At 49.0% G+C, this 26,425-nt stretch overlaps 3 protein-coding genes across 3 annotated transcripts; 1 reads left to right on the top strand and 2 right to left on the bottom strand.

Moving 5' to 3' along the window:
• Positions 1-1,249: 1,249 nt before the first annotated feature.
• LOC120958222 (uncharacterized) lies at positions 1,250-23,185 on the top strand. The gene is made up of 8 exons (XM_049609021.1): positions 1,250-3,720; positions 8,440-14,600; positions 15,292-16,029; positions 16,580-17,256; positions 17,292-18,923; positions 18,996-19,493; positions 20,166-20,421; positions 20,648-23,185. Exons 2-8 carry the CDS (start codon positions 8,456-8,458, stop codon positions 21,361-21,363), a joined length of 10,662 nt encoding a protein of 3,553 aa, XP_049464978.1. The 5' UTR covers positions 1,250-3,720; positions 8,440-8,455; the 3' UTR covers positions 21,364-23,185.
• Positions 23,186-23,238: 53 nt separating this feature from the next.
• Positions 23,239-23,849, bottom strand: LOC120958224 (phosphopantothenoylcysteine decarboxylase). The gene has a single exon (XM_040380865.2). It carries the CDS (start codon positions 23,847-23,849, stop codon positions 23,274-23,276), a length of 576 nt encoding a protein of 191 aa, XP_040236799.2. The 3' UTR covers positions 23,239-23,273.
• Positions 23,850-23,933: 84 nt separating this feature from the next.
• LOC120958226 (cytochrome c oxidase assembly protein COX19) lies at positions 23,934-24,847 on the bottom strand. The gene is made up of 2 exons (XM_040380867.2): positions 24,549-24,847; positions 23,934-24,278 (listed from the first exon to the last, which is right to left on the bottom strand). Exon 2 carries the CDS (start codon positions 24,259-24,261, stop codon positions 23,989-23,991), a length of 273 nt encoding a protein of 90 aa, XP_040236801.1. The 5' UTR covers positions 24,262-24,278; positions 24,549-24,847; the 3' UTR covers positions 23,934-23,988.
• Positions 24,848-26,425: the final 1,578 nt, after the last annotated feature.

Raw genomic sequence — 26,425 nt, 5'->3', positions numbered from 1 at the left:
CTGCACCAACGGCTCCGGAGCCGGTTTTAACACAAGGCATTAACCAAACAAACTTTTACAATGAAGTTGCAATCGAGGAAATCCGTAAATAGTGGAGTAGGTCATGTTTAAAGGAATTTATCAAAAAAAAAATCGATGAGTTTTGAATATTGTTAAGAAAGGCGAGACCAACGAATGCTACACAACGTCATGCATATCAACACTGCAATCACATCGTGTGTTAGCTTCCACACGTGCGAGAAGATATATTCGTTTTTTATTACGATATCATACGGTGCTGACTCTATTGAACCTTTAGTCCGGAGCCGTTGGTCCGGAGCCGTTGAATCGTGGCCGGCTCCGGAACAGTGGGCCCGAAGTCGGCTCCGGAGCCGTTGAAACGGAGCCGTGAGTGCAGAGCTGTTGGTCTGGAGCCGTTGGTGCGCTCCGAAACGCCCACCACTAGTGTGTAGTATGCGAAGAACGGTGGGCAAAGGTACACGGTGTACAGGCAGTGGAGAAAATTGTGTTTATTGCGGTGTTGTCATCGATGTGGGAGCACCCTCACAGAGCACGGTTGTATTTTGGTTGTGTATTTTTATGCAATTTCTGTGTAAAATGATGTTTTAGTACCTCTGATGGATAAAGTATTTTATGTTAAGTGAGGGAGAAATCTTATAAAGTGTTCAATATGCGCAATGCACTCGTTAAAGTTCTCTTTGAGTGTTCAAAACGTGTAAACAGTGCTTTAGTTCGTAATGTTTCGTCGTGTTCAAGCGCAAGGAAATTCGCTTCTGATACGTTATCTGCGTAATATCATAATTTTCTGTTCACCGCAAGCTGCTTCAGAATCACCATCCCTAAATTTAGAAGCCAATTTCCACCCCAAAATTGCTCTCCATTTTCTCGTTCTCGGGTTCTCGTGCATTTTCTGCTGCGCACAGCTGTCAAAACCCTCGCCCGTCACAATTTTGACACCGCGATGCTGTCAAACGAAAAATTTGTGCGAGAAAAAGAATCCGAAGCGAGAGTAGGGGGAACAAAAAACACGCAGAAAAGTGAAGGTGTTCTGCAGCGAAGCGAGTGTGTGTGCACATATCGCTGGGTAAAAATTTGCATTTTCTACTGCGTGCTGCAGTTCGGTTTTGTTGCCAGTAAGTTTCATCGGAACGGTGCGTAAAGTGCGAATGTGCTTTGTGTGTTGATCGTGCGATGGAGAAGTGCGTGCGTTTTACGATCAATTGTGAATTCGTGTTGCTGGATGTGTGACAAAGGGAAGCGGGAGCGCGTCGGTAGCGCTTGCACATTATGGTGGCTTTGGCGAGCGCACACACAGGGAGGGAGCAAAGTTTTTTTTTTGTAGGGCGATTTTTCTGACGACGAATGTTAGAATGCTCGGTGGAGGGATGGAATAATTTGTGAAAGATTTACGATTTTTTAGCGTCTTCCCGAAATTAAACGCCCCTTGAAGATGGTGTGAAAAGATTGCCCAAAGAAGGAAAAAATTGCTTCAATGTAGAAGAGAGTAAAGAAAAGGAAGAAATCGGTCGAAAGGGGCATCCAGCGCTTTGTGTGTGTGTGTGTGTGTAGGGGGGGATGGAGGAAGCGGGTGCAAAACGGATCGATGCGCGTGCCAGCAGCAGAGGGTAGAGAAAAGGGTCTAGGGAGGAGGCAGGGTGCGTAGGATCCTGGAGGAGGGCAATCGTCAAATTAGCAAATAGCCCGCCCCGTCCTCTAATTATGGTCGTAAAGCAATAAAACGTCGTAAATCTGTTCGCTCGAAGTTAAGGACATTCCATGTTGCTTTTGGAAAATCAATTGGCGGCTAGTAATGTTTTTAGAGGCACTGCTAGTAATGGGAAAGAAAAGAAAAAGAAACACGCACGCAAGACAGCAGAAGAATGAGAACGAGAGAGAGAGCGAGAAAGGAATCGTGGAGAACGAGCGGGAGCGTGCGCGCGCGCGAAAGAGAGCAGAATAGTGTGTGTGCGTGTGTTTTTTTCTGAGAGGCAGCCGTTGTTTTATGTGAAGGCAGCCGTGGTGAGAAAAAAAAGTAAGGGCAGTTGTATTGTAGTGTGCGTGTAGGTACGCGTGTTTTGTTAGCGGAAAATGTGGCAGTTGAGATAGAACATTCGTCTCTCTCTCTCTGTTCCCTGCATGGGGATAGGATACGCGGTGTTGCTGTGTGTGTATGCGTTCGATTTGGAACAATAGGTTTTCCTGCTTGTGCTCTCGCTCGCTCGCTCTCTCTCTATGCTGAAGGCGTTTTTGGGAGTTATGTGTGTTGGCTTTAGTGTTTATTTTTATTATTATTTTTTAGTACTACACCTTTAAAAAGAGGTAGTTTTTGTATTGTAAAAATACAAAATTTCATTTTAAAATGTTATTGTGGGAAATGCTTCAAATGTTTGTGGCATTGTAAAACAAAAAGGGATTATTAGAGAGAGGGATAGAGTGAAAGTAAGAGCGAGCTAGCGTTATTTAGCGTTTTGTGTAGTGGTGTGCTACGATGACGACGTGTTCACGCTCGTCGCGCAACGTTATGCCATCATCACAGACAGTCGCTAAGGTTGTGTGTGTGTGCGTGTGTGTGTGAGGGAACGCGTCGCCCGTTAGCCAGTGCGTCAGTGTGTGCAATTTGTTTCCCACCGTTTCGAAGTGTGTGCGCGTGTTTTCATTCTCGTGCGCGCTCTCTCCGGATGGTGGAAAGAAGAAATAATTGAAAAGTTTCATTCGTTTGTTGTTGTTCTCTTGTTCTTGCTGGTGTCATGCACAGGTCTCGTATAGTGTGAACGCAGGGGGAGGAAAGCGGAGAGCAGCGGAAGCAAGCGAAGTGGTGGAATAAATTGTTTGAAACAAAAGAAAAGAAAGCGTCGTGTACAAGCGCGAGCAAAAGCAGCAGCAACTAATGCGAGAAAAGAATAGAAGAAAGTGAATGAATTGAGCATGTGTGTGTGTGTAAGTGGCAGTGGATGAAAAGTGGCAGAATTCTTCTCTGCTCAATAAGGAAATTGAACTAAAATTTGTGAAAAGCGCTCCAAGTTGTGGGAAGTGAGAAAGAGGTTCCCTTGCGGTCGCTGCGGTAGTGAAGATTGGTTCAAGATTTGCCGGAAACGAATTCACCCAAAACCAGTGTTTAGCAATGTGTGTCCTCTCTGTGTGCACCGTCATGAAACGGTAGAGCGAGAGTGAGTGTGTGTGTGAGAGAAAACAAAAGGAAGAGGAGCGTGGGGTCCCCCCAAACACAAGCGCTTTCAATTGTTCAGTAGCGGCGGCAATAGAAAAAGAAAAAAAAACAGTGGGAGCGCACTCGCGCCTGTGTGTGTGTGTCGATGGCGGCGATTCCGCGGCTCATTTCTGCGTTCTAGTTTGGGGGTTTTCTTCCCCCCACCCGCCCGCGCCACCCACTGGTGAAAAACAAAGTCACGGGAAAGCCCAACCCAAAGGCAGCACCGCCGTGTAGCACATACCCGTTTGGAGCAGACGCCCACCTGGAAGGGAGCGGAGCGGAGTGATCGTTTGCCTGTGTGTGTGTGCTGTGCTGTGCTGTGTGGCCTGGAGCAGGAGGACACCTTCCCCTCCACCCGCCTGCTGCACAATTTTCTTTCTTTTCTGTCGGTCCCGTCTCCAACGCGAAACAGCACTGGGCAAATGTTCTGCGGTCGCCGTCGACGGTGTCTCACTACTACCACCAACACCATCATCACCACTACCACCACCACCAAGATTGCTACTTCGCTGGTAAGTGTGTTGCTGCTGTTGTGTTGTTGTCACTTTGTTGCCGCGTCATTTCTTGTGCATATGTTTCCCACTTCCCCATCCCCCTCCCACCATTACTCGCCTTTCCACACTCTATGCGCTATGTTGTGTTGGAGGGGGGGTTCAAACGGGAGAACCATTGGCGTGTTGCCACGGCGAACATCATAGAAGGAGGGACGATGGTTTCTTTGATTCCTCCGCTGTTTTTTTTTGGAATTACTTTGTGTTACAAATTTCTTCGGCAAAGTATGCTGGAGAGTAGTGGGGAAGGGGGATGGGGGTCTATTCCGCAGCTCTTTCATGGGGCGTTGCATTTAATTTTGAACAGCGAAGAGAGGAACTGCCGCTAGTGTTTAGGGGGATTATTGCTATTTTAGTTCGTCTCAAGTTGAGATTCTTTTGTTTTATTGTGAAAGTTTTCTATATTTGTACTTAATTGCTTTTACTTCGGTCGGCAAGAGTCTGACTAGTTTGCCATGCTTTTCCACTGGGTTTAGTCGTGGCAAGTAGATAACTAATCAGGCAATTTGCAATTAAAGGCATTGATGTAAATTAATATTTGTTTTAGTTAACCATTAAGATTTTAAACATAATTTTTACATATATGTAAATTGATAGAATCTATAAAACTTGACCTTCTGCTACGAATAAAAATCGTTAAGGAAATTATTTTCCTGACGAACATTTTCTCATTTGAATTTGTATATCTGACATGAATCTATCTTCTAAGTTTGCCTGTAAAAGGGAAAAAATGTAACGCGTAAAAAATAAACAAAACTACGCACACACATGGTGCGCACATTTTCTAATAGCGTTATTGCGTGTTTTTTTAATCGCTAATTTGCGTATTAGTTTTTCTCCCCGCGACAAATGGAGAGGGTTAGTTAAGGGGGGTACATTTTAGGCTACGCTCATCATGATGAGCAACATAATTTCAATGGACTGTACATTTCAATATTTAACAAAGAAATTCTCCATTTTGTGTGCTGTGCAAAGGTTGATTCTGTTGTTTAAACCCCTTAACTTAAGACGAAAATCATTGCTAACATCGGTCAGAGTGCATCCACGTTTATATCCACGTGTGCGGTGTGCGGCCTTGTAGTCCTTTGCCTGGTGCGCTTGGCATTACGTGAGAAATCGACTTGTTTATGGCATGGGTCCTTCTCGAGGCCACGCACCAAAGCAACAAAACGAAGGGATGCGTGTGTACGCACGTGTGCGTTTGCAGTTTGCGTCCCATGCTGGCAGGTGTTCTGGGGCACTTTACCATTTCTTTTTTGGGTTTGATAAAAGGGAGAAAAAAAAATTATCAGCCACAGTTAGACCAGAAGCACTCACTCTGTGCGCGCTCGAGGGAAAGGACAAGCAATGACCTTAAAGAAGGCCAAAGGGATACGTTTTTCTCTGATGCTCTTTCTTTTATCTTTTTTCTGTATTTTTTTAACATAGAATTTTTCCATCTTTCTCTTTTTTGCCTTATTTTACGGCATGCACATTGCAACATGCATGTAATTTATTCGCTCACTGTGTCCATTGGTTGTACACGTTCGTGCCATTTTAAAATTCAAATTATCTCGCTTCATGCTGTTACAGGTACTCTCGTATTTATCATTCCGTAAAATCTAATCTGAATTATTGATTTTGTATTCCTCGGAACTGGATACACATGCACCACAAGCACTTCTTTTTGTTTCGTTCGATTAAATTAATGGCGTACGCTTTCCTTTTCTCCTGCAAAAAACTGCATACACCGATGGATCTTAAGACGGTAATAAAATGTGTGTGCGTGCGCGCGCGCACTCATACTTTGGTCGTTTTTTTCCTTTCTTCTGGTGTTTAAATTTATTTATCCTTCCCACAACCTCCTTGCTCCTTGTCCTTCTCTGTGGTGTTCTCTGTACGGGGAATTGGATCGAATGGCTAGCACAAATTCAGTTCGTTCGTTGCATTTATTGTCTGTGAATGGAGTAGCCGCTTTTTCGTTCTACCTCCTCCACCACCATCTGTCTGAAAAGAAAAAAAAAAAACACGTGATTTGGCAGAACGTTGCATTTTGCCTTCGCCAGAGCAATTTCTCAGACTCGAGTTCCTTTTTTGTGTGAAATTGTTCCCTAATCATATTAATCTCTCTTTTTATTGCTGATCCAATTAGAACGAATTGGATATTGGATGGTAAAACATCATCTTCTCTCCGTCTGGGCGCTGATTGCCGTCTGGGGGCGGAGGGGATTGGTGGGACAGAAAGTGCATTGAACGTGCATGTGCAAAGATGTGTACTTCTCCCCACCCTAGTGCTCGCATGTAAGAGAAAGAGAAGGAGAGAGAAAGTGGGAGAGAGAGATTCAAGAACCTCTGTTGCAAATAAGGATGTTTTTTCTTCCACCCATCATCATTACTATTTGCTACCTTTTCGCTCAAAGACGACCTCAGAAGAAAAGGCATCGACGGGTGGCCTGCTGCTGCTGGTTTGTGCACGATGCTCCAATAAAGAAGTATGCATTGAAAAATGAACTACAACACTGAGAGTGATAGAAAGAGAGAGAGCGAGCGTGAGATAGAGAGGGATAAAAGCAAATTGCAAGGGAGGACAAAAAGGGCCATACCACACTACCACCATCACCATCACGATAGCAATGTGTGTGTGCGCGAGTGAGTGTGGAAAAGGGAGGCGGGAATAAAAACAGAGAATGAAATGGAGCACATACAAACTGATGGGGTAATGGTGGGGGATGATGGTGGGAAATGGGAAACCCCATGAAAAATGTGCCGATTTTGAAGCAGAGTGTGTGTGTGTATGTTTGGTTGGTTTGGTGCACATTATGCAGGTGTGCATATTTGATTTTCTGCTACCGAATTGCGTGTGTGTGTGCGTTCTGTCTACAAAAAAGGCAAACTTACACGATTGTAACAGGATGTAAAGCGCTCAGTGCGAGCGTTTTGCTTTACGATTTGTCTAATGAATGCTAAAGAAAGTGGTTGAATACTTTTTAATCTCACTTAAAGTAGTGGAAAACAGAGTTTGTTACAATTTGCTTGCAGTTTTGGTTTGTGTACAATGTGTAAATCAGCACTTAACCCCAATCTACAGCCTGGAGTACAGCTATAGTAAAAAAGAACGTTAAATTTTGGAGGTTTTTGGTGTTTTTGACGGTTTTTTTGGTGTAGGATGAACCATATTCTACTAAATTTAAAAAATACTTTTATTCAACATTACTTTTTTTAATTCGAAAAATGTGAACTCTCGAATTGCAAGGCAGGCGAAGGAAAGTACACACATTTTTCTCTATTGCGCCATTCACGCCCGTACCACATTAATTTAAATTGCTTTGTAGTTACTCTCAACCAATCTTTCTGCAACACTGTCAGCATTTTAAGGAAAAGGAAAAATCAAACAAAACAAAACGTAAACAATCCATTTGTAATTTATCTTTCAACTTCAAGTGTGATTATGAATTCGCTTGTAAAATTTGTTTTCTTTTTTTATAGAGACTTTGAGCCGATTGGCCTCGTTCGCCTCTTTTAATAGGTGAATTTATTCTATACTTAAAATCTACCATTCTTCTTTGAAAGTAAAATTTGTTGGCAAGCGATAAACATCAATACCAAACTATCAAAATAATACGATAAGCAAACCCTGTAAGATTCCTCATCCCTTCCTATCGTGCGAGAGAAAGGAAGAATGAGAGAGCCAAATATTAGATGTGTGCAAATGCAATTCCCTTGCGTTCCACACATACACACAACACATTCACTGTGTTGGGTTTGCGAAAAAGTTGCATCCGCGTTTGTGTGCTGCAATCTGCAATTAAAGGGCACGTTACCCAGAAAGGCGTACAAGCGAGAAAGAGACAAAAGTCAAAGAAATGTGGTATTTGTGGGAGCAAAAGCTGTGTACAGAGCAGTTGCTGCTGTTGGTTCTTCCCCGCAATTTGCCGGGGCATTTAGAACTGTGTTTGTGCATGGGCAACTGCGATGAATCTCGGGCAAACGTGCCTCTACGCTCTGGTCTCGTTCTTCTTTTGGTAGGGAATAGGCGCGATCGAGAGCAGCAGTGCCACCGAAAAACGTAGTTCACAGTTTTGTGCAGCACATTAGGCCATTTGTGTTGGTTCTTTAAAGTAGGTAAAAGAGATGATTTTCCTCATCAATTGTCCCTTTTCTAATAAACATCAAGCAAGCAGTAGTTTATCCTTTATCAGCAATCAACGTCATTTTGCTTGATTGGTGTGCGTTTCGCTTCATTCGCACACAATCCCAGCGGGCATTTCCGCATGCTGCTACTGCTGCTGCTGCGCGTATTGCAAAAGGATTTGCTCCTCACCATACACACATACACACACCAAGCAGAGAGCGAGAGAGCGAACACGATAAGGGTGTGCGAGAAGAACAGGGTCGTTGTGCGCACTCGGCGTGCAAAATAAACGTGTTTGCATTGGTATGCGTGTGGCCAATCTTGCTGGTGTTACACGCAGGTTTGACAGTTGGCGCTGTCCGTGTGTGTTTGCTGTCGAGAAAAGCCGGCAAATGACGGGTTCGTTCGTTCGGTTGTGTTTGCTGGCGGCGGACCATGTCAATTGCTAGAAAGAACATTAGCAAAAAGTGTAAGCGAAAAAGCTGAATTTTGTGTACTGTTTTCAAGACGTTTAGAATTGTATTTTCTCCTTTCTAATACCCTCCCTCCTGATCTCTTTCTCATTGTAGAAAAGTGCATCCCACAATGGAATGCGATGTGTCGCCCGTTCCATCGGTACAGGCGAACCGTACGGCGAAGCAGCAGCCCCAACACATTGCCACGGCGACGGTGCTAGTAACGGCTGGACCGGTAGCAGCAAAAAGCAGCGCCACTAACAATGGCAGCAGTAGTAACAGCAGCAGCAGCAGCAGTAGTACCGCATCGTCAGCTACTCTCATCACCACCAGCACCACCACTACCAGTACGGGTACAGCGGCGGGGAGCAGTGACACAGTCGCCTCCACCGTCGATGAAGCGATGGCAGAAGAGCCCTCCGCCATGGAACCGACGACGACGATGGCGACGGCGCCGGCGACGACGGTGGAAGACGACGATGACGCGACACCTTCCTCATCGATGGCGGCGGGTGTCGGGGCGCCGGAAGGTGGCGACTCGAGCGTCAAGCAAAGTATCAGCAGCAATAACAGTAACAATAATAGCAGCAACAAAAGCCTCAACATTGCCGGCAGTGAGACGGCGGGCGGCGGGCCGCTACTCCTTCCCCCGGATCCGGTGGCGGTGATCGAAATCAGCGACCAGAGTATGGCGGACGACATCAGCTACCCGGAGCTGGTGTCGTGCGTCGACACGGAAACGGCCTGCGTGGTGCTGTCGGACGAGTACGACTCGTCGCTTCCGCTGCGCGAAGACGATCCGCTGAACGTGTCCGTCGGTTCGATCGACATGATGTTACCCTCTTCGCCGCAGTGCAGCACGCCGGTGTTTGCTGGGGCGGAGTTGAGTTCCCCCCGGCAGGGGAGGATAGGGACGCCGGTAGGCAATGCGAGTGTCAGTACCAGCACTACAGGCACCGCCAGTACCACCAGCACCCCGAAGCACAATCATCATCTGCGGCGGAATCTTCCGAGGCTGGCGACTAGCCGGCAGCAGCAGCAGCAGGCGAACGCCGTCAAGCAGCTGCCCCAATCCGGCCCGGGCAGTCGGGGCGGTGTGGCGACGGAAAAGCGACAGCTACGGCAGGCGGCAGCGCAGGACGCGGGCCGCAACAGTGGCGGTGCGGCATCGACGATGCGCGAGGTGCTCGCCTCGATACCGGGGTTCAGCATCAAGCCGCGAAGGCGCACGAACAAAAAGCTGTCGACCGCTGCCCAGCTCGAGCAGACGCGCGAGGGCTGCGTGGATCTGGAGACGCCCGACTCGATACTGGTGCACACGAACCTGCGCGCCCTGCTAAACCGGGACACGTTTCAGCTCCTTCCGCCGCTGTACCAGTACAAGCTGGTGCAGCTGCTACCGCCGGTCGACCGGCCACCGCTGCCGGAGGCGACGCAGTGCGAGCAGAACGGCATCCGGCTGAACCCGTCCGGGCTGAACAACGAGTTCTTTGCGCGCGCCTGCCACGAGTGGCGCGACCGGCTGGCGGAGGGCGAGTTTACGCCCGAGGCACAGCTGAAGATGCGCTCGGAGGCGGAGCGCGAGAAGAGCAAGCTCGATCCGTGGAAGCTGAAACACTTCGAGCCGATGTGGGGCGACCGCAAGTACGCCGGGTCGTTCTTTGGGGCGGCAGGCACGGTGGCTAATCCAACGCCACCGACTCCACCACCACCACCGGAGCCGGCGATAGCCGTCACAACAGCGATGGCTGTCTCCGTCGCACCGGTCGTCCTGTCGCCCGCGCTACAATCACCACCGGCAGTGCAGGTGGTTGCACCCGCGACACAATCCATTCCGGCGACGGCACATACTCCGTTGATCGGTGCGAATAGTAGTAGTAGCAGCACCCTACCACCGTCCGTTTCTATCCTCCCGGTGTCGAAGGGAGTGGTCAGTGGGCATGCTACGATCGTGAACGTCGCGGCAAGGCAAACGGTCCAACCACCAACGGTAGCGATTGCACCGCAACTAACGCCCCGGGTGCATCCCGTCACGGCCAAGATCGATCCGAGCGCGCGATCGCTGTCCAAGATGCAGCCGATCACATTCTCCACGGCAGCGAGCGTTGTTAGGCCGACGAACGCGGCCAGCGGTACGTGCAGCAGCATTAGCAGTAACACAATCATCACATCCTCCACCGGCACCATCATTCTACCCTCGCGGACGACAATAACAGTCACTTCCGGCAGCGCGTCTAAAGGCAGCGGCAGTGGCGGCAGCATTCCAAGAGGTGGAAGCACCGGCGGTGGAGGTTCATCCGCCGGAGCGAGCGGGCTCTCGGTGGTTCCGATTAATGTCCTTACGTGCAGTAGCAGTAGTAGCGGCAGCAGTAGTAGTAGTAGTAGCAGTAACACTGTAAATACAGCCCGACCCGCACTAAAGACAACGATAAAGTTGCGTCCCACGACGGCCATCGCCACGAGCACAACGGCGGCGGCGGCCGCGGCACCAACAGCTGGCAAGGAAAGCAAACACAACCATCCACCGTACTCCGTCGTCGGTTCAGCGCCGAATGCTGCGTCGGTCATGGTCGGAGGGGCAGGCGGCACTAAGCGCCTGCTGCCCACGGCTATGAGCGTTAGTAGTAGCAGCGGCAGTACCACAATCAGTAGTAGCACCAATGCCGTGAATCTGGCCGGTGCGTCAACCGCCATGAAGCCGCAAAGCAACAGTCCCGCCGGCTCATCCTTGCCGATGTCTCCGAAGCGGCTGCGAACGGTCGGTGCCGTGACACGGTCGGCTTTGGCCGGAACGGGCACACAGCAGCTGCCGCCAGCGCAGCACAATCCACTCCCAACAACCACCACGGGTATGGCGGCTGCCGGGTCGACCATTACGCTCGGTTCTCGGCCGGTCGTCGTGAAGGTGGTTGAACCGTACCGTCCGTCTGCGATGGTGCGTGCGGTGCCGGTTGAACCGGTGATCACTAGCGGAGGAGCAAGCTCCAACCTAAAGCGAACCCACAGCAGCAGCAGTAGCAGCAATCGCGCGTTGACGCCCGAGCTAAGCAGCAGTAAGATGACGAAGCGGAAAACGGACGATGAGGGTGGTGGTTTGCAGCAGCAGATCAACAGTAGCACCGGAAGCTTTACCGCCGGCAGCTTGTTGCAGCACGGCAATCCGCGTCGAATGGTGGCTGTCGTGACGGCGAGTAGCGCCATGGCGGACGGTAGCAACATCAGCAGTAGCAGCAGTAGCAGTAGCAACAGCAGCAGCAATGCTGCAATGTATATAAGCAGTAATAATAGTAGTATGAATCGCCTTATCACCGCCACCAGCAGCACAACTATGCCGGCCACTTCCACTGACGGCGTAAGGAGTAGCAGCAGCAGCAGCAGCGGCAGCGGCAAGAGAAGCAACAGCAGTAGCACTGTCGGTGGCAATAGCAATAGCAATAGTAGTAGGATAAATGTTAGCTGTAGTAGCACCATTAACTCGGAGGGATTAGTAATGATCAATCCGACCTCCATTGCCACCACAACCACGGCCGGGCCCGGGATCTTGCTACAGGCCGGTGCGAAGGCTCGAAGACAAGTAGAATGTGATACGCGAACGGTGGCCTCGATGGCGACCGCACCGATCGATCAACGGCGAATGGTGCTGATTGAGGGCGGCGCGAGCGAGAAGCGCCGCCGAGGGCTACAAAGCGAACCGCCGGTGGCGACCGTCATCGGCTCGGCTAAGCGAAGAGCACCGCGGCAAGGGAACCGTGCGAACAGAGGCCGACACAGCGAGGGTTTGCTAGCTGCCCGGGGGACAACGGCTCCACCGACCACAACGATCACGATAGTGGACGATGAGGAGGCGGATGGCGGCAGCGTTGGTTCCCCTTCGCTGCTGGTCGGTCGCTCAGAGCCGGAAGGAGAGGAAAGCCACGAGGTGGACGAGAGTGACGAGAATCGCGAGGTGCTACGAAGACGCATCGTAGGACCGATGGTAAATGGCGACTTCGGTGAGGGAGCTCGAATAGGACGCGCTGGCGCTGCTTCCTCACCGCCGCTCGTTCCCTCTTCGGACATCATTCTCGAGGAAGCGATCGACTGTGGAGATGTTGGCGATGGTGGCGGAATGCCGGGCAGTACCCGGTATATTGGTGGGGGACGGTTGAAAAGATCGGATCATGGCGGCGAAGAGCTAGTGGAGACGAACACCACCTCACCGATCTTGCAGGAAACCATCGAGCAGGCGAATCGCGAGCGGTTGATGGATATGAATCATCTCGCCTCGCTTAACGCTAGCGGTGGCGGCGGCACGACACAGATGATTTACGATCAAAACACGGGCCAGGTGTACAGTGTGATGTGCTTACCGCAGCCGACAAATTCTGCCCTCGGAGGTAGTGCACTAAATCTTCGCTCCCTGCCCTCCTCGTTGACTGTAACGGCTTTACCGCAGCAGCAACAACAGCAGCAGCAGCCACACCATCCATCTCAGCAACCGCAACTGTCCATTTCGAACGATAGCAGTAATAGTAGCAGCGTCTCGACCACCGCCATGATGGCAGCGAGTGACAATCATCTGGATGGCGGCGGAGGTGCAGGAGGGCCGGGAACGACGGCCACCTCCGTTACGGGCATCAGTACGTTCGAGAACGTACTGCGCCACCACGTGGGGCAGGGTGGAAATGTCGACTCTGACCTGCTGATCGTTAATCCGAGCAATATGATGTCCAATGTCGAGTTGAAAGTGTCAGAAGAGCTGGATGACGTTGGTGCAGTGATGGCGGCAAGGGGAGACATCGGACGGACTGAAGGGGACGACGAGGAGGAAGACGAGGAAGAAGAGGACGATGAAGGTGATGGGGAGCTGGTTCACACCACCACCACAACCACGAACACTGCCGACGAAGAGGAGGAAGAGGACGAGGAGGATGAGGAAGAGGATGTGGACGAAGTGGAGGAAGTAGAGGCTGAGGTGGAGGAGCAGGACGAGGAGGAGGACCCGGATGCGATGATGCTCCGGCAAGGGTTGCAGCAAATGCACGGAGGCTTGGAGGAGAGTTACGAGGATGAGGAAAACAACGCTCCCACCGGGTGTTTCAATGGTGAACTGATTAGGACCAGCACCAGCACCGCCACTTCCGGCAATAAGTTAAGTAGTTACGGTCAACCGAATCTTCAACATCTGCACCTGCAGCAACAGCAGCAGCAACAGCACCATCCCAATAATCATCTTCATGCGTCGCACCATCGGCAGGCAGCGATGGCTGCTGGTGTCATGAACATGAACATGAATCTGACGGGCTTTCATCACGATCACGAGCTGCTGCATCAGCAGCAACAGCAGCAGTTGCAGCAGTTGCGAAATGCGACGGCCGGCACCATCACCAGCTCACCTTCAGCTTCGTCGGACCAGGGGCTGATGATGATGGTGACGACGAGTGCTGGCGATGAAGCTGGCGACGGTGGTCCATCCTCAAACAGCGGCGATGTAATGGTGATGGCGAACAACTACTGTGATAATCTGTCTGCCGCCGATGAAGCTGACGGCGAGGATGAGGAGGAAGAAGAGGAGGAACAGTACGGGCAGCAGCGGGATGGCCATGATCGTATGTTGCTGGCTGTGGGCGATGACGCTGGATTGGAGGAGCAAGCAATCGATACGATCGTGGATCAGTACGGCAATCAATTGCATCCGTCGGGCATGAACCATCTGAATCACCATGACGACGGCGTTATGCACCATCACCTTCAGCAAGGGTCGGAAGGGGAGGACGAGGAGGAGGAGGATGTAGAGGAAGCCAGCTTCGTTCTCGATCAGATGCAGCAGCTGCAGCAACAGTTTCAGAACCAACATCCGCAGCAACAGCACCATCACCACCAGGGACTACTGCAGAACCACCAGCAGTTGGTGACGTCTTCCGATGGAACGCAGGTGCATCTGTATCCCGGTGCGGGAGGCATGCTGCTGGACGGTGATGGACTGGATGGCGGCGCTAGCTGTGAAGGTGTGGAAGAAGATCAGCCACATCACTACCAGCAGCAGCAACTGCTGTTGAAGGAGGAGAAGATGGAAGATGATCAGCAGTTGCAGCAACAGCAGCATCTGCATCACCAGCAAGTATCATCCGATGGGCAGCACCACATTCAGCATCAGCAGCAGTATACGAACAGTCAACATAATCAGCTGATGGACAAGTATATCGACGAGATGGACGGTGGTGCGAATGACGCTGCCGGTTCTGCTGGTGCATACGTTCTCGATCCGAGCAGTGGCGAAGTGATCAGAACAGAAAGTGAGTATAAATCCGGTTAAGTAGTAGTGTAGAGTAAGGTGTGTTCCACCGGGTTACGGAGCATGGACATGGAGAAAGAGCTCAAAACAATATCTATCAGGAATATGGTGGAGTAGACATAATAACGGTAAACATTATTGTTTATCTAAGCTCTAGATTCCATTTTTTTGAGTTTCTAATGGATAGCATATGCCTTTTGCTAGAAATGCCTAAATTTGTTGAGAACTAGGCCACTTTTATAGGGATCGTAACGGCTCCATTGGATAATTGGCCTCGTGGTAAAGACGTCAAATGCACGGTCCTAGATATGTTTGTCCAGTTGGGGTTCAAATCTAGTATTGAACCGTGGTTGATTGATTTTAGGCCAAAAATGGATTTTAAGAGATTAGTATTGCCATGTTAGGTCTCCTCTCTTCATTCTCTCCATCATCTAGAATTTTTAGAGTAAATGCTCGAGATGAAAAGTCAAAATAATAATGATATGATGGTGACGAATCTATTCTTCCAAAACAACGCTATTTCCCGTACTAATTCAACCCCCCCTCCTCATTTATTCACTGCACACTTGCTTTTACTCATCCAACCCCTCGGCACAATGTAATTTGTGTATCCGGCCTTGTGTGAAATTTGGCCACCGACTACACACGTCCATCAACCTCCTCCCCCTTTTTTGGTCGTAAAACATGCGTAGTTGTGGAACACAATCACGATCAAGCAGCGATCACGTTGGAACAAATGCGAAATGAACAACAGGATGGCTTATTCGAGGGTGGCGAAACGTCATCCATGTTAGTTGAAGACGACGAAAACCAGTGTGTCCACGAGCTCGGTCCGATCGTCGAAGTCGGGGAGGATGCTGCTCAGCAACGAGTGGACGAATCTGATGACGATGGCAAAGCAGTGAGTAGCGATGAACGAGAACGGCAAACAATGGATCTGGCGAACGAGAGCTTAGACGAGAACGACGATGAAGGCGAGGGCGGCGACCACGAGGGTGTCTCCAAACAACGAACCAACGTTTATCAGCACGATATGGGTGCGTTGGTGGCAACGGTATCTGGCGCTTTGAATGTAACGACACCGGCGCCGATCGTTAGCTCATTTTCACCCTCGATCACCAACATGCCCGTGCTGGCGGCGAAACGGACCACCATTCTGGTGGTGGAAGACTGTATCGCAACGAATGGGCTGCATGCGTCGTACGAGCCGGCACGATTCTCCCGGAGACGCTCACTGAACGGTGTAGAGAGTGTGCTGTCGTCCTCGTTAGGGAAACGGTGTGGCAACGAACTGTTTCTCGGTGGAAGCTCCTACATACCGGCAGTAAAGGATCAGCACGCTGGCAATGAACAGAAGGCTGGTGGTGGCAGTCACACTGATCGTGTCGAGGAAGTGCTTACAGTAGCACCCTCATCCGCCGCCGGTGGTGGTAAGTTTGGTCGGGAAGTTGCCAGCAAGCGAGCAATCGCTTCAAACGGTATCTTCTCTCCTTATTCTCTGAGCATTATCTCTTCACTGTTGTTCGTGCCATGTCCGGATGTTTATCGTTGTTTTATTTGTTTTTTTTTTTTATTAGTTTTTATCTAAATGTTGGCAGGCCGTTTGCCAGTTTTCGGAATGATATTTGAGGTCGTCCAAGTGTCTCGTTTAATTTCCTTTTCTCTTTACGTTCGGTCAGCTCTGCAAGAGGATGATGGTCTGTGTATTTGTGCCTGATTTGCGCCATTTGTGGTTGTATTATTTTGTGATCAGTTTCGCTTTTTCGATTGTTCAATCTCCAGGGTAGGGTGGTGCATGCTGTGCGAAAATGTTGCGAAAAATTTACGCGTCCAAATTAATGCATCAAAGACATGCTTTTTTGTGGGAATACAATGCCGCTTTCTTTAGTTTATTCGTTCAAAAATGTTCATTATAGTTTGAGTTCCTTTTTTTGTGATACCAAACTTTATCCTTTCTGTTTATCTGTATTTTACTTTTAGATTGGCCGCAGTTCAAAATGAAGATGATGGATTCAACGAAAATGATGGTGGTAGATCATCACCAACTCGTCGATGGCAATAACAGTATTATCATTTCGCCGATGGGTACGCCCGGAACGACCACGATGGTGTCCTCGCCCGGTGCAGCAGCATTACAGCAGCAGCAACAGCAGCTCCATACCACCCAGGCCATTCATCAGCATCAGCAGCAGCAGCAGCAGCAGCTAGCAGCATCACAGCAACACATCATATCGCAACAATCCCCTACACCGATCTCGATGGCAACGACAGCAACGATCGTGCAACAGCTTGCCAGCCATAATGCTCTTCAGCACGCACAGCAGCAGCAACATCAACAACGTCAGCAGCAACAGTTGCACTCTCCCGTCACCAGTACCAACCCGACCGGTATCAGTTTTTTAGCTCATCATGCCCCGCAGCAGCCCGCCGTACAAACCATGACACCGGTGTCGACAGCGGCCGTGCTAAGCTCACCGCAACATCCAGCAGCAGCGACAACACCGCAAGGGTTGAGCATATTTCAGCTAAATCCTCAGCAACAGCAGCAGCAACACCACAGCCCGCAGTCGGTGCTAGGATGCGGCAACAGTACGATCCAGCTCACGTCAGAGGCGAGTCCGGTCATAAGACTTTATTTATTTTTAAGTGTAAACTTTGCGTCAACATTATGAGACTACCGTTTCATTTTGAGCCTTGTAGTGAACGTGTTGTAAATTTTGTACTAATGAATGTATCGCATTGTCTCCAATTACAGATTAAGGACGGTATACGCAACAGTATGATAAAGGCAGAACCGGGCGTAAGCTATACCACGATCCGGCAAGGCAATCAGCTTCTGACGCGCATCAAGCTGGAAAACGACGATGGACAGCTTCAGCAACAGCAGCTCCAACAGCAGCAGTCTCCACAGCCGACGTTTCAAACGCAGCAGCAGCAGCAGCTGCCCAAAGTGAACGTGGTAACATCGTCGCCGCTCATTTCCCTTGGTCCCGGCGGTCAAGACAATCTGGCACGCGTGATAGAAAGTGTTGCCGGCAACTACTCCACTACCGTCGCTGTGGGTGGTCAGCAGCAGCAACAGCAGCTCGTGCAGCACCAGCAACAGCAGCCACAGCAATTGATTCAGCATGTTCAAACCGCCTCCGGACACCAGATACGGTACGAGATGGATCCGACGGTCATCCAGCAGCAGCAAGCCACGACACCGCCCCAACAGCAGCACCTGATAGCACAGCAGCAGCAGCAGCAGCCAAAGTTCATCATAACTTCGCGGCCACTGGGCACGACAGCCGCTGGTGCGAAGCTGCCCTTAACCGTGCAAGCGGCCAACGTGATACCGCACATGCAGAATCCTCAGTTCATCCAAACCCAGGACCAGCAGCTGCAGCTGGCGACCAGTCAGCCCACCGTGCCGACGCTACAGAAACCGATCCAGCTGCAGAAAATCATCATGGCCACGCCGGCGATTGGCCAGCAGCAACAAGCGCAACCGAGGCCTCGATTGCCCCTGCAGCGTACACAGTTTGGTGTGCAAGCAATTCAACCGCAACAGCAGCAGCAGCAGCAACCACAGCCGCCCTCACAGCAGTTCCAACAGCAGCAGCAACAAGCAGCACCGAAAGCACCGCAACAAATCGCACCAACACAGTCGCAGCAGCGCTTTCAGCAAAAGTACGTCACCAACCAACTGATCCGTGGCCAGAACGCGTTTCTCATGAACAATGTGCATCACCTGCAACAACAGCAGCAGCAGCAACAGGTGGCAGCAGCAGCAGCAGCCACTGTCGGCGCGAATGTGATCGTTGGTGCAACGGGCAACAGCAGTCGAAGCAAGCGGGCGACTGAAGCCGGCTCCGTCAGTGGAGCTGCTGCTGCCGGCAATGGCACTGCCACGGGCAATGGGAGCGCAAGCAGTGGTAGCAGCGGTAGCTCTGGCGGATCATCGTCTGGCGGCAGCAAGCGTGGTGGACGGTCGAGCAGCTCCCGGTTGCCGCCCGGTGCGGTAAATCTCGAACGAAGCTACCAGATCTGCCAGGCGGTGATACAAAACAGCCCGAACAGGCACCAGCTGAAGGCACAGCTCAAGTCACCGCAGGCGTTCCTGGCCGCGTCGAACTCCAACTCGAACAGCAGCATCAGCAGCATCGGTAGTACGGGCAGCAGCAGCAGCAGCAGTAGCAGCAGCAGCAGCAGTGGCGTGTCTGCGAGCAGTATTATCGGCAACAATACCAAAGAGGATGCTAACAGCGGCAGCAACAGCAGCGGTGGCGGCAGTAACAGTGCCTTTGGTGGTGTGCTGGGCTTTGGAGGAAACAAGGTAAAGGTGTGTTTTGTAATAGCGGATGAGCGTCGCGGGATCGAATGGAGTCACTAATTTGTGTTTCGTTTTCCGCAGGTCTCGCGTCTGGTCAACTCAAAGCGTACCGTATCGGCAGCAGCCCGGCAGCCGTCGCCCATCGTAGTGCGTCAGGCGTATGCGGGTGGAGCCGCCGGTGCTGCCACACCACCGTCAGTGGTGAATGCTTCTGCCGCAGCCGGCCCCGCAAATCAGTCAAATCCAATCAGTATTATCGCAACCCCACAATCGCAGCAGCAGCAACAGCAACAGCAACTCCATACGATCGGCGAGCCGCTTCAGCAGCACGGTCAACAGATCATAAGCGTGAGCGCTGCACCGACGATCGTGCACGCAACTGCTGCTGCGAGCAACAATAATGGGACGGTCGGTGGTAACGACAATGTTGGTGTAACTGCAGCAGCTGGCGCGACCCCTACCGTTGCAGCAGCAGCTGCGGGAACCTTTGGTGGCAAGTATGTGCTAGTACAGCGTGCGGCACACATCGGGGACATCGTAACGCCGCGGGCGGCTAGCGCACCACCGACACACAATCAGGTAAGGCTATTTCAGGATTGTAATTTGTCAATTTGTCAATCAAGCAATTTGGTGGACCAATCACATGCTTGGTGGCATTTTTTATATCACCCAAATCTTGGTCACTCACTTCCAAAAGAACAAAATGAGCATGCTCTCTCGCTATGTCTGCTTTGATGGTCTTTTGGGTCAAACAGAGCGAGAAAACATGCTCATTTTGATGCTCGAGACTACTCCCACATCTCCCATGACTATCGTTATGATCATCGACAGAAAATGTTGCGACCAAGTGACCAACCAACTGCATGAAATGCCACCAAGCATGTGATAGTCGTATCAATTGTTTGAGTGTCATCCCTGATCATCACAGTAGAGCTCGTGGCGATGACATTATTTTGTTTTTGTTGGAATTTGTCATGACTATGTCGGGTGACTTTTTGTAGAACTGATCGAAGTAAAAAAAAAGTCATGACAAAGTGATTGACCTAGCGTTGGTTGCTAACATGTCACCATGCATGTATTGGTCACACCAACTATCTGAGCATCACATCTGAGTATCACTATGTAGTACATGACGCTGGCATGGATTTTGTTTCAGTCAGAATGTTTTATGAGATAGACAGTGACATTTAGCAGCACTGACAATAATACATACAAATGGTTTCATGTATGTCTCTTCTTATTATTTTACAGATACAAATTCACCATGTTCCTGTATCACCGCATGCACATCAACAGCAGCAGCAACAGCAGCAATTGCACCAGCAAATGTCCGCTGTGCAGCAGCAACAGCTATCGCAGCAGGTGGTGCAACATCAACTGCAGCAACAACAGCAACATCAGTTCCAGCAGCAGCAGGGGCAATTGCAACAGATAGCGGCCGGCGCGAATGCCGTGACACCCGCCAGCCTACAGGCGGCGATCACCCGCCGAATACCGTCCACCCACGGTGAGTATTATCCGCCGGGAGGTGGTGTACTTCGGTGAGCGTGAACGATGCGTGTGTGGGTGGGCCGTGTGTGCATGCGCGAGGGGGTGAACGAAAAAAAAAAAAACAAGTCTGCGCAAATCGATCCTACTCTGCATACCGATCGTTCGCTGGTCGTTTTGTCGGTCTTATTTGATCAAGCATATCAGGCTGTGGTCCTTCCTCTAATATCCCCCCTCCTGTACAGTGATCACCTACGGTCAGGATGACAGCGGCGGCACCGAAGCCGAAGACGGAACGGGCACGAATAATGCGATCGTCTACATGGATAGCCCGAACGCATTGATCGGTGGATTGCAACATCAGCAGCAGCAGCAGCAGCAGCAGCAGCAGGAACAAGCGTTTCTGGACGGTTGCGGCAATGGTCCCGGAGGGGCAAATAGCATTGTCGTCATGAACGGTGGAGATACAATGGAGCCACCGGCTGGTGTAAATGAAATGATGGATGCTTCCCACTCATCAGCCAGCGATGGGGCTTCGGCAGGTATGCTAGTGTCTCCGTCGGACATTTCGCCTCACTTCAACAATCAAATGATCGTCGCCGGCCATATGGAGCTGCTGGACAGTGGATACATCAACAACGATGCAGGTAATCATGTCGAAGCAATCGAACCGCAGCAGCAGCAGCAGCAGCAACAGGAGCCGATTTCCAGCACGGAACACGATATCGACACACTGAACTGCTGTTCCTCGCCGGCAGCGCTCGTGGATGGTGGCGGTGGCAACGCAGCTGACAATGGCGGCGGTGAAGATCGGGACGGTATGGGGGAACGGAACGACGGGGCCGGGGAGGACTGTTCCTGTTCTCTCAATGCGATGGTGATCTGTCAGCAGTGTGGTGCCTTCTGCCACGATGACTGCGTCAGTGCAACGAAGCTATGTGTATCGTGTGTAGTACGCTAGGGAACCATTTCCTCTTCTTTCTTTTTTGCACCATTTTGTCTTCGTGGCATGGCTGGATTGGATACCGTCTTCCGAGGCAGGAAAGACATATTATTATGGTTCTATTTTTTCGTTCTCCGTTTGGACCTTTTTGTTTGCACTATAACGTGCGTTTCTAATTTGAATCTGTGTATAGGCAGAGTTTTGTTTTTGGTACAGACAATTGAAATTTGGTTCAAGTTTTCTTACCATAAGTTTATTTAATTTTACTGCTTCCGTACAAACGGGGTCGTGACGGCACCAAAACAAATTTTGAGTGGTCGAAACAGCTCGTACTTTTTTTTTTTTTTTTACAAATTATACAATGAATTGAATGAAATTTGTCGTTTTCCAACATTTGATTTGGAATGAACTATGAATCTTTTTTTTTTGTACACGGTTAATAGATCGTACCAGGGTGTGAAGAGTGCAGAGAAATTGCCGATGGTTCGGAAATTGGACTAGAAAACATTTATGGAATACACATATTTAGGCTAACGTCGTGTCCGTCAGATGATAATTAACATTCCCAGTCACGAAAGCAAGCAAAGATTTCGCTGCAATGCGCGCGGTTCTTGTACATTTCTTCTCACTAGAGGGTTTAGCTTTCGGCGCGAGTACGTACGTGTGCAGTACGCGTACGGGCGCAACGGATGCATGTATGAATTTCAAAGATTATACGAAGCTAATTCAAAGAGGGACTTGCGTTGTGTTTAATTCTTTCGTAATGTATTTATTGTTCTACCTTGTATTGTGTACATTTAGTTATGGTCGTTTGTTCGCGTAGGGAAAAACGCATTTTATCGTAATGTGTAGCGTAACTTTTCTACAGAAAACTGGCACTTTTTGACTGGCTGATAATGTGATCTAACAGGGAAACGCGCCCCGCACGTGAAGGGGTGGGGTAAGGGGAAGATGATACACTATGATCGTTGATAAATCTCTCAGTTACTGTTTTTTGCAAAGTTAATGCCACCTCCACCACCAAACTTGTTCCCCTTCTCCCACAACCAACCAACCTACCACCACTCCCATCCATCACCCCTCACACTTGTATGATAGTAGGAAAATTGTGTTTCCATGTACATTTATATCTCGATTGAGCAACACACACAAACAAACAAACAAACAACACCCTCACATCATGAATCTTTCGAGTTGGTGAGAAAAGGGTCGAGGTACGTTTGCGGGCGATAAAGCGTTTGTTTAGCATAAAATTAAGGCTACGATTATTGTGGTGCGAAGATCCACAGAAAGACAAGCAACATGAAGAAGCAAAGGCCGGGGAAAAATAAAGAAAAGGTAACAAAAAAAAAAGAACAGCTGTGTTACACAGTAGTTGACAAAAAGAGAAGTCGTGTATGAAAAAAAAACAAAAAACAAACGAAGAATTGAGCTCGCACTGTGCACAAAGAACTAGAAATGGCATTAAAGACACAAAGCGAAAGGAAGGAAGGAAGGAAGTGCTTGATGCAAATGGGTTAAGTAAACAAGTAATGTAATTTATTATCACTAAACACTAAACGGTTCAACGCAACAAAACAGAAGCAAACAAACACAAGCAAAACACGGAACAGCAAACCAACCGACACAATATAAAAGGGTGTTTGCGTAGGAAGAAAACACTCCTGTTAGTAACTGGTACAGAAAAGAAGAGGATGAATTGTGACTCAGTGAACCTCTAACACAAGCAAAAAGAAAGTGAAAAAATAGAGCAAAAAAAACACAGAGAAAACGAGTGTGATGCTACATTTGTGGTAGCAATAAAGAACGAGATTGACAAAGAAATTATGTAAAAAAGAAACCTCGTTGTTTGTTGTTGTTAAATCAAAAAGAAAGAACGGGAAAGATTTCAGAAAAAAAAGAAACATAACCATTTATTCCATTAAATCTCAACTCTGCTCCATTGACAGCGTGTCCCTGATCGTGCTAACGATCGTATCCACTTCGGCCATCGCACCCAGCCCCGTATCGCCGCACATGAGCGTTTTCGCAATGCACGGCACCTCCCGGTGGCCCCAGGACTTGAGCGTACCGATCTGTGCCGCCGTAATCGGATGTTCCCACATGCGCGTGTTCATCGCGGGACAGAAGAGCAACGGTTTCGACGGATCCCAGGCGCGTGTCGTACAGAGCAGCAAATTATCGCACAGCCCGTTGGCCATCTTGGCGAGGCTGTTAGCGTCTAGTGGTGCAATCACGAGCAGGTCGGCCCATTTGCCCAGCTCGATGTGCAGGACCGGGTCGCCCCGCTTCTGCCAGCTCGTCCACTCTTCCGCGTCCGTGTGGAGTGTGACCGCGGCCGGCAGATCCTGCGGCGAGAAGAAATGCCGGGCATGCTCGGTTACGATCACGTGTACTTCCACCTCGAACTCGGCCAGCTGGAGCAGTTTTTCCACCAGCAGGGGAAGCTTGATCGTGGCCACACTTCCGGTACAACCGACGAGGATGTTTTTCTTCACCTTCATTTCGAATTCGGTGCTATTGGTTTACTATTATCGAGGGTATTATTCACAGAGCTTCTTCTAACAACGTTCAATGACAAAATGCACTACACGAGACCCGGGGGGCTTAAACTCTATTTCTGGTTTTTGGTGTTAAGGGACGTTAAGATTGTTCCGGTTTGTTTTCACTGCTTTTCTCACTGCTGTAGCCTAGCTTGGAGAAGTCTTCCCGTGCCATCAGATCGTGATCCATGCGGCACTGCAGGTAGGCTTTCGATTCCTCCCGGCAGGCAGAATTATCGTCGGCGTTCTCTCGCAGGCAGCGCATATAGAACAGCATCAGCTTCCGGCACTGGCCGCCGTGGTCTAGCGGGAAGCTACCCTTTTCCGGTGCGGTTGGGATAAACTTTTTCTGGCCAAATGTCATAGACGTCATCGTACTGGTGCAGGGAGCTGGAATTGGAATTTATGGAAATGAAATTTTAATGCACATTGCAGCAAACAGAGCAAAATGGGACGGTTCTTGGGATGCGTTCCGAGACACCCTGTGGATGGTTTGTTTTGGGTTATTTTTGGAAGGAGGAAGAGCCTTCCTTACGCTGTTAAAAGCAAGTGTGGCATAAGAAATATGATGAAACTATTTAAAATGAGAGCAGTTAATGTAATTTAACACAAAATTGGTCAAACAAGCTAATTAGACAGCTTCAACAAACGATAACTCACCTCGTTGTTTTGCCGCTACCGACGTTACATAAACCTCATGTCTTCTGTTCCGATGAGGTTCAATCAAATTTATTACAGCAAATAGGGATTGAACTACAATGCACACACTTCCACCAGTATGTAAAACATTCGCACACAATAATTTATGCACGAAAACTCGTAAACTTTTCCATTAATCGTGCGTGTTTCGCCGCACCTCCATCCGAGCTGGAGCTATTTGGGATATTTTTTGTTGATAGGTTTTGACAGCTCAAAAATATCCCCTTTGGTCCGTTGGACGGAATGATTTGAAATGAAGCAAAATAACGGAAAAAGAGAATCAAAATTTAAGAAAAAATAGAAATATCGTGTGGTTCCTTGCATTTTGTAACATTACTGAGCACGATAGTAGAATTTCTGCGAAAACTACGCAATTAAATCCAAATAAAAGCCAACAGCGAGAAAGGCTGGCCAAGAGAGCGAGACAGTGCGACGCTGTCAACGCGTCCAAAACTGTCAGCTGTCAGCAGAGTGACCAGAAATACCGATTTATCTGTATTCCTACCGATTTTTGATATGCCTACGGCTGGAAATAGACGAACCGAGATCATCGCGGTACCGCGAAAATCGCGTATGACTTGAGCTGTCAATTCTGTTATAAAATCTGACAGATAGGCGAGATAATCGCGGTTCGTGTATGGAACCATCCGAGGTCTGGTGACGATTGAATGTGCCAAGAAGAAATATTTTTTTATCAATTTGCGAATCTAATTATTTATTTCACATAGTTTATGCAAAATAAAATACAAAACTCATTTCTCGACACGAGTCTTCACACAAATCCGCCAGAAAAAGTAAAAACATTCGGTTCGCGCTACCGCGAAAATCTCAGGAATACCGAAGTTGGGTATCTCTGCGAAACAGCAGGCGCGATCGGAGGCGCGGAAGATTTGACAGCCCAACTGTTCTACAACTGTTATAAACAAGGCGCGAATTTCGCGGTACCGCGACGATCTCGGTTCGTCTATTTCCAGCCTACCGATTCACAGGTGACCGCTCTAAAACTACCGATTTTCCATTTATCCTACCGAAAATTACAAATTTTTTCTTAATACTAACCAAAAAGTCATATAACCATTTCCCAAATCACTTAATGTATAAAACTCTATATGGAAATCACTGGCAACCAGAACCAGAAGTTCAACAGAGACAACTAAGGTCCGTGTCTGCACTTCATGAAGTAGAACGCGCTGATAAAATTTTATATGCAATTTGACAGATAATATAACCCGGCGCTCTAGCAGCAATAGAACACGACATCGAACATGAAAAATGTATAGGACTTCACATGTTCGATTTGTGGGTTATCACATCGAACATGTAAAATCCCATATATTTTTCATGTTTGATGTCGCGTTCAATTGCTGCCAGAGCGTCCCAATCATTTGTTGAGTTAAATTCCCTAGTACAATTTTCAGATCGACACTTCAGAAAGGACTCATGTGACCGCTATGAACCAAATCTAAACTATCACCTATAAATAATTTAAAGATGTTATTTTCTCGTGCTGCTCCATCTGGGACAGATTAGCTTCCATCTCCCAAATAACCAAGATACCGAAAACGCCACCAATTTCCTGTACTAAAAATCCAGTTGTATCGAACAAAGCCAAAAAACTGTCAGATTGGTGGGTTAAACCACACATCTCCAGAAGCAGCCACTTCAATGTTTGTTAAAATCAGTTTTTTTATGCACGCGTAATTCATTTGCTCGACATATATCACCCCAAAATGTGTTTAATTGTGTAAAGGAAGTAATGAAACTTGTGTTTTTAAGTTCATTTGTTGTGAAACATGTTTGTGTAAGGCTGGAAATAGACGAACCGAGATCATCGCGGT

The sequence above is a fragment of the Anopheles coluzzii genome, chromosome 3 (genome assembly GCF_943734685.1).
Source record: "Anopheles coluzzii chromosome 3, AcolN3, whole genome shotgun sequence".
NCBI classification, from domain to species: domain Eukaryota; kingdom Metazoa; phylum Arthropoda; class Insecta; order Diptera; family Culicidae; genus Anopheles; species Anopheles coluzzii.
The sequence above is the reverse complement of the archived record's forward strand: the minus strand, read 5'-3'. Positions and strand labels throughout refer to the sequence as shown.

Bases quoted from the DNA above. Each gene is read 5' to 3' on its own strand.
- LOC120958222 (XM_049609021.1), top strand. From the start codon at position 8,456: ATGGAATGCGATGTGTCGCCCGTTCCATCGGTACAGGCGAACCGTACG. The intron at 14,601-15,291 runs GTGAGTATAAAT...AAACATGCGTAG, and splicing joins CGAAGTGATCAGAACAGAAA to TTGTGGAACACAATCACGAT. The intron at 19,494-20,165 runs GTAAGGCTATTT...ATTATTTTACAG, and splicing joins CACCACCGACACACAATCAG to ATACAAATTCACCATGTTCC.
- LOC120958224 (XM_040380865.2), bottom strand. From the start codon at position 23,849: ATGAAGGTGAAGAAAAACATCCTCGTCGGTTGTACCGGAAGTGTGGCC.
- LOC120958226 (XM_040380867.2), bottom strand. From the start codon at position 24,261: ATGACGTCTATGACATTTGGCCAGAAAAAGTTTATCCCAACCGCACCG.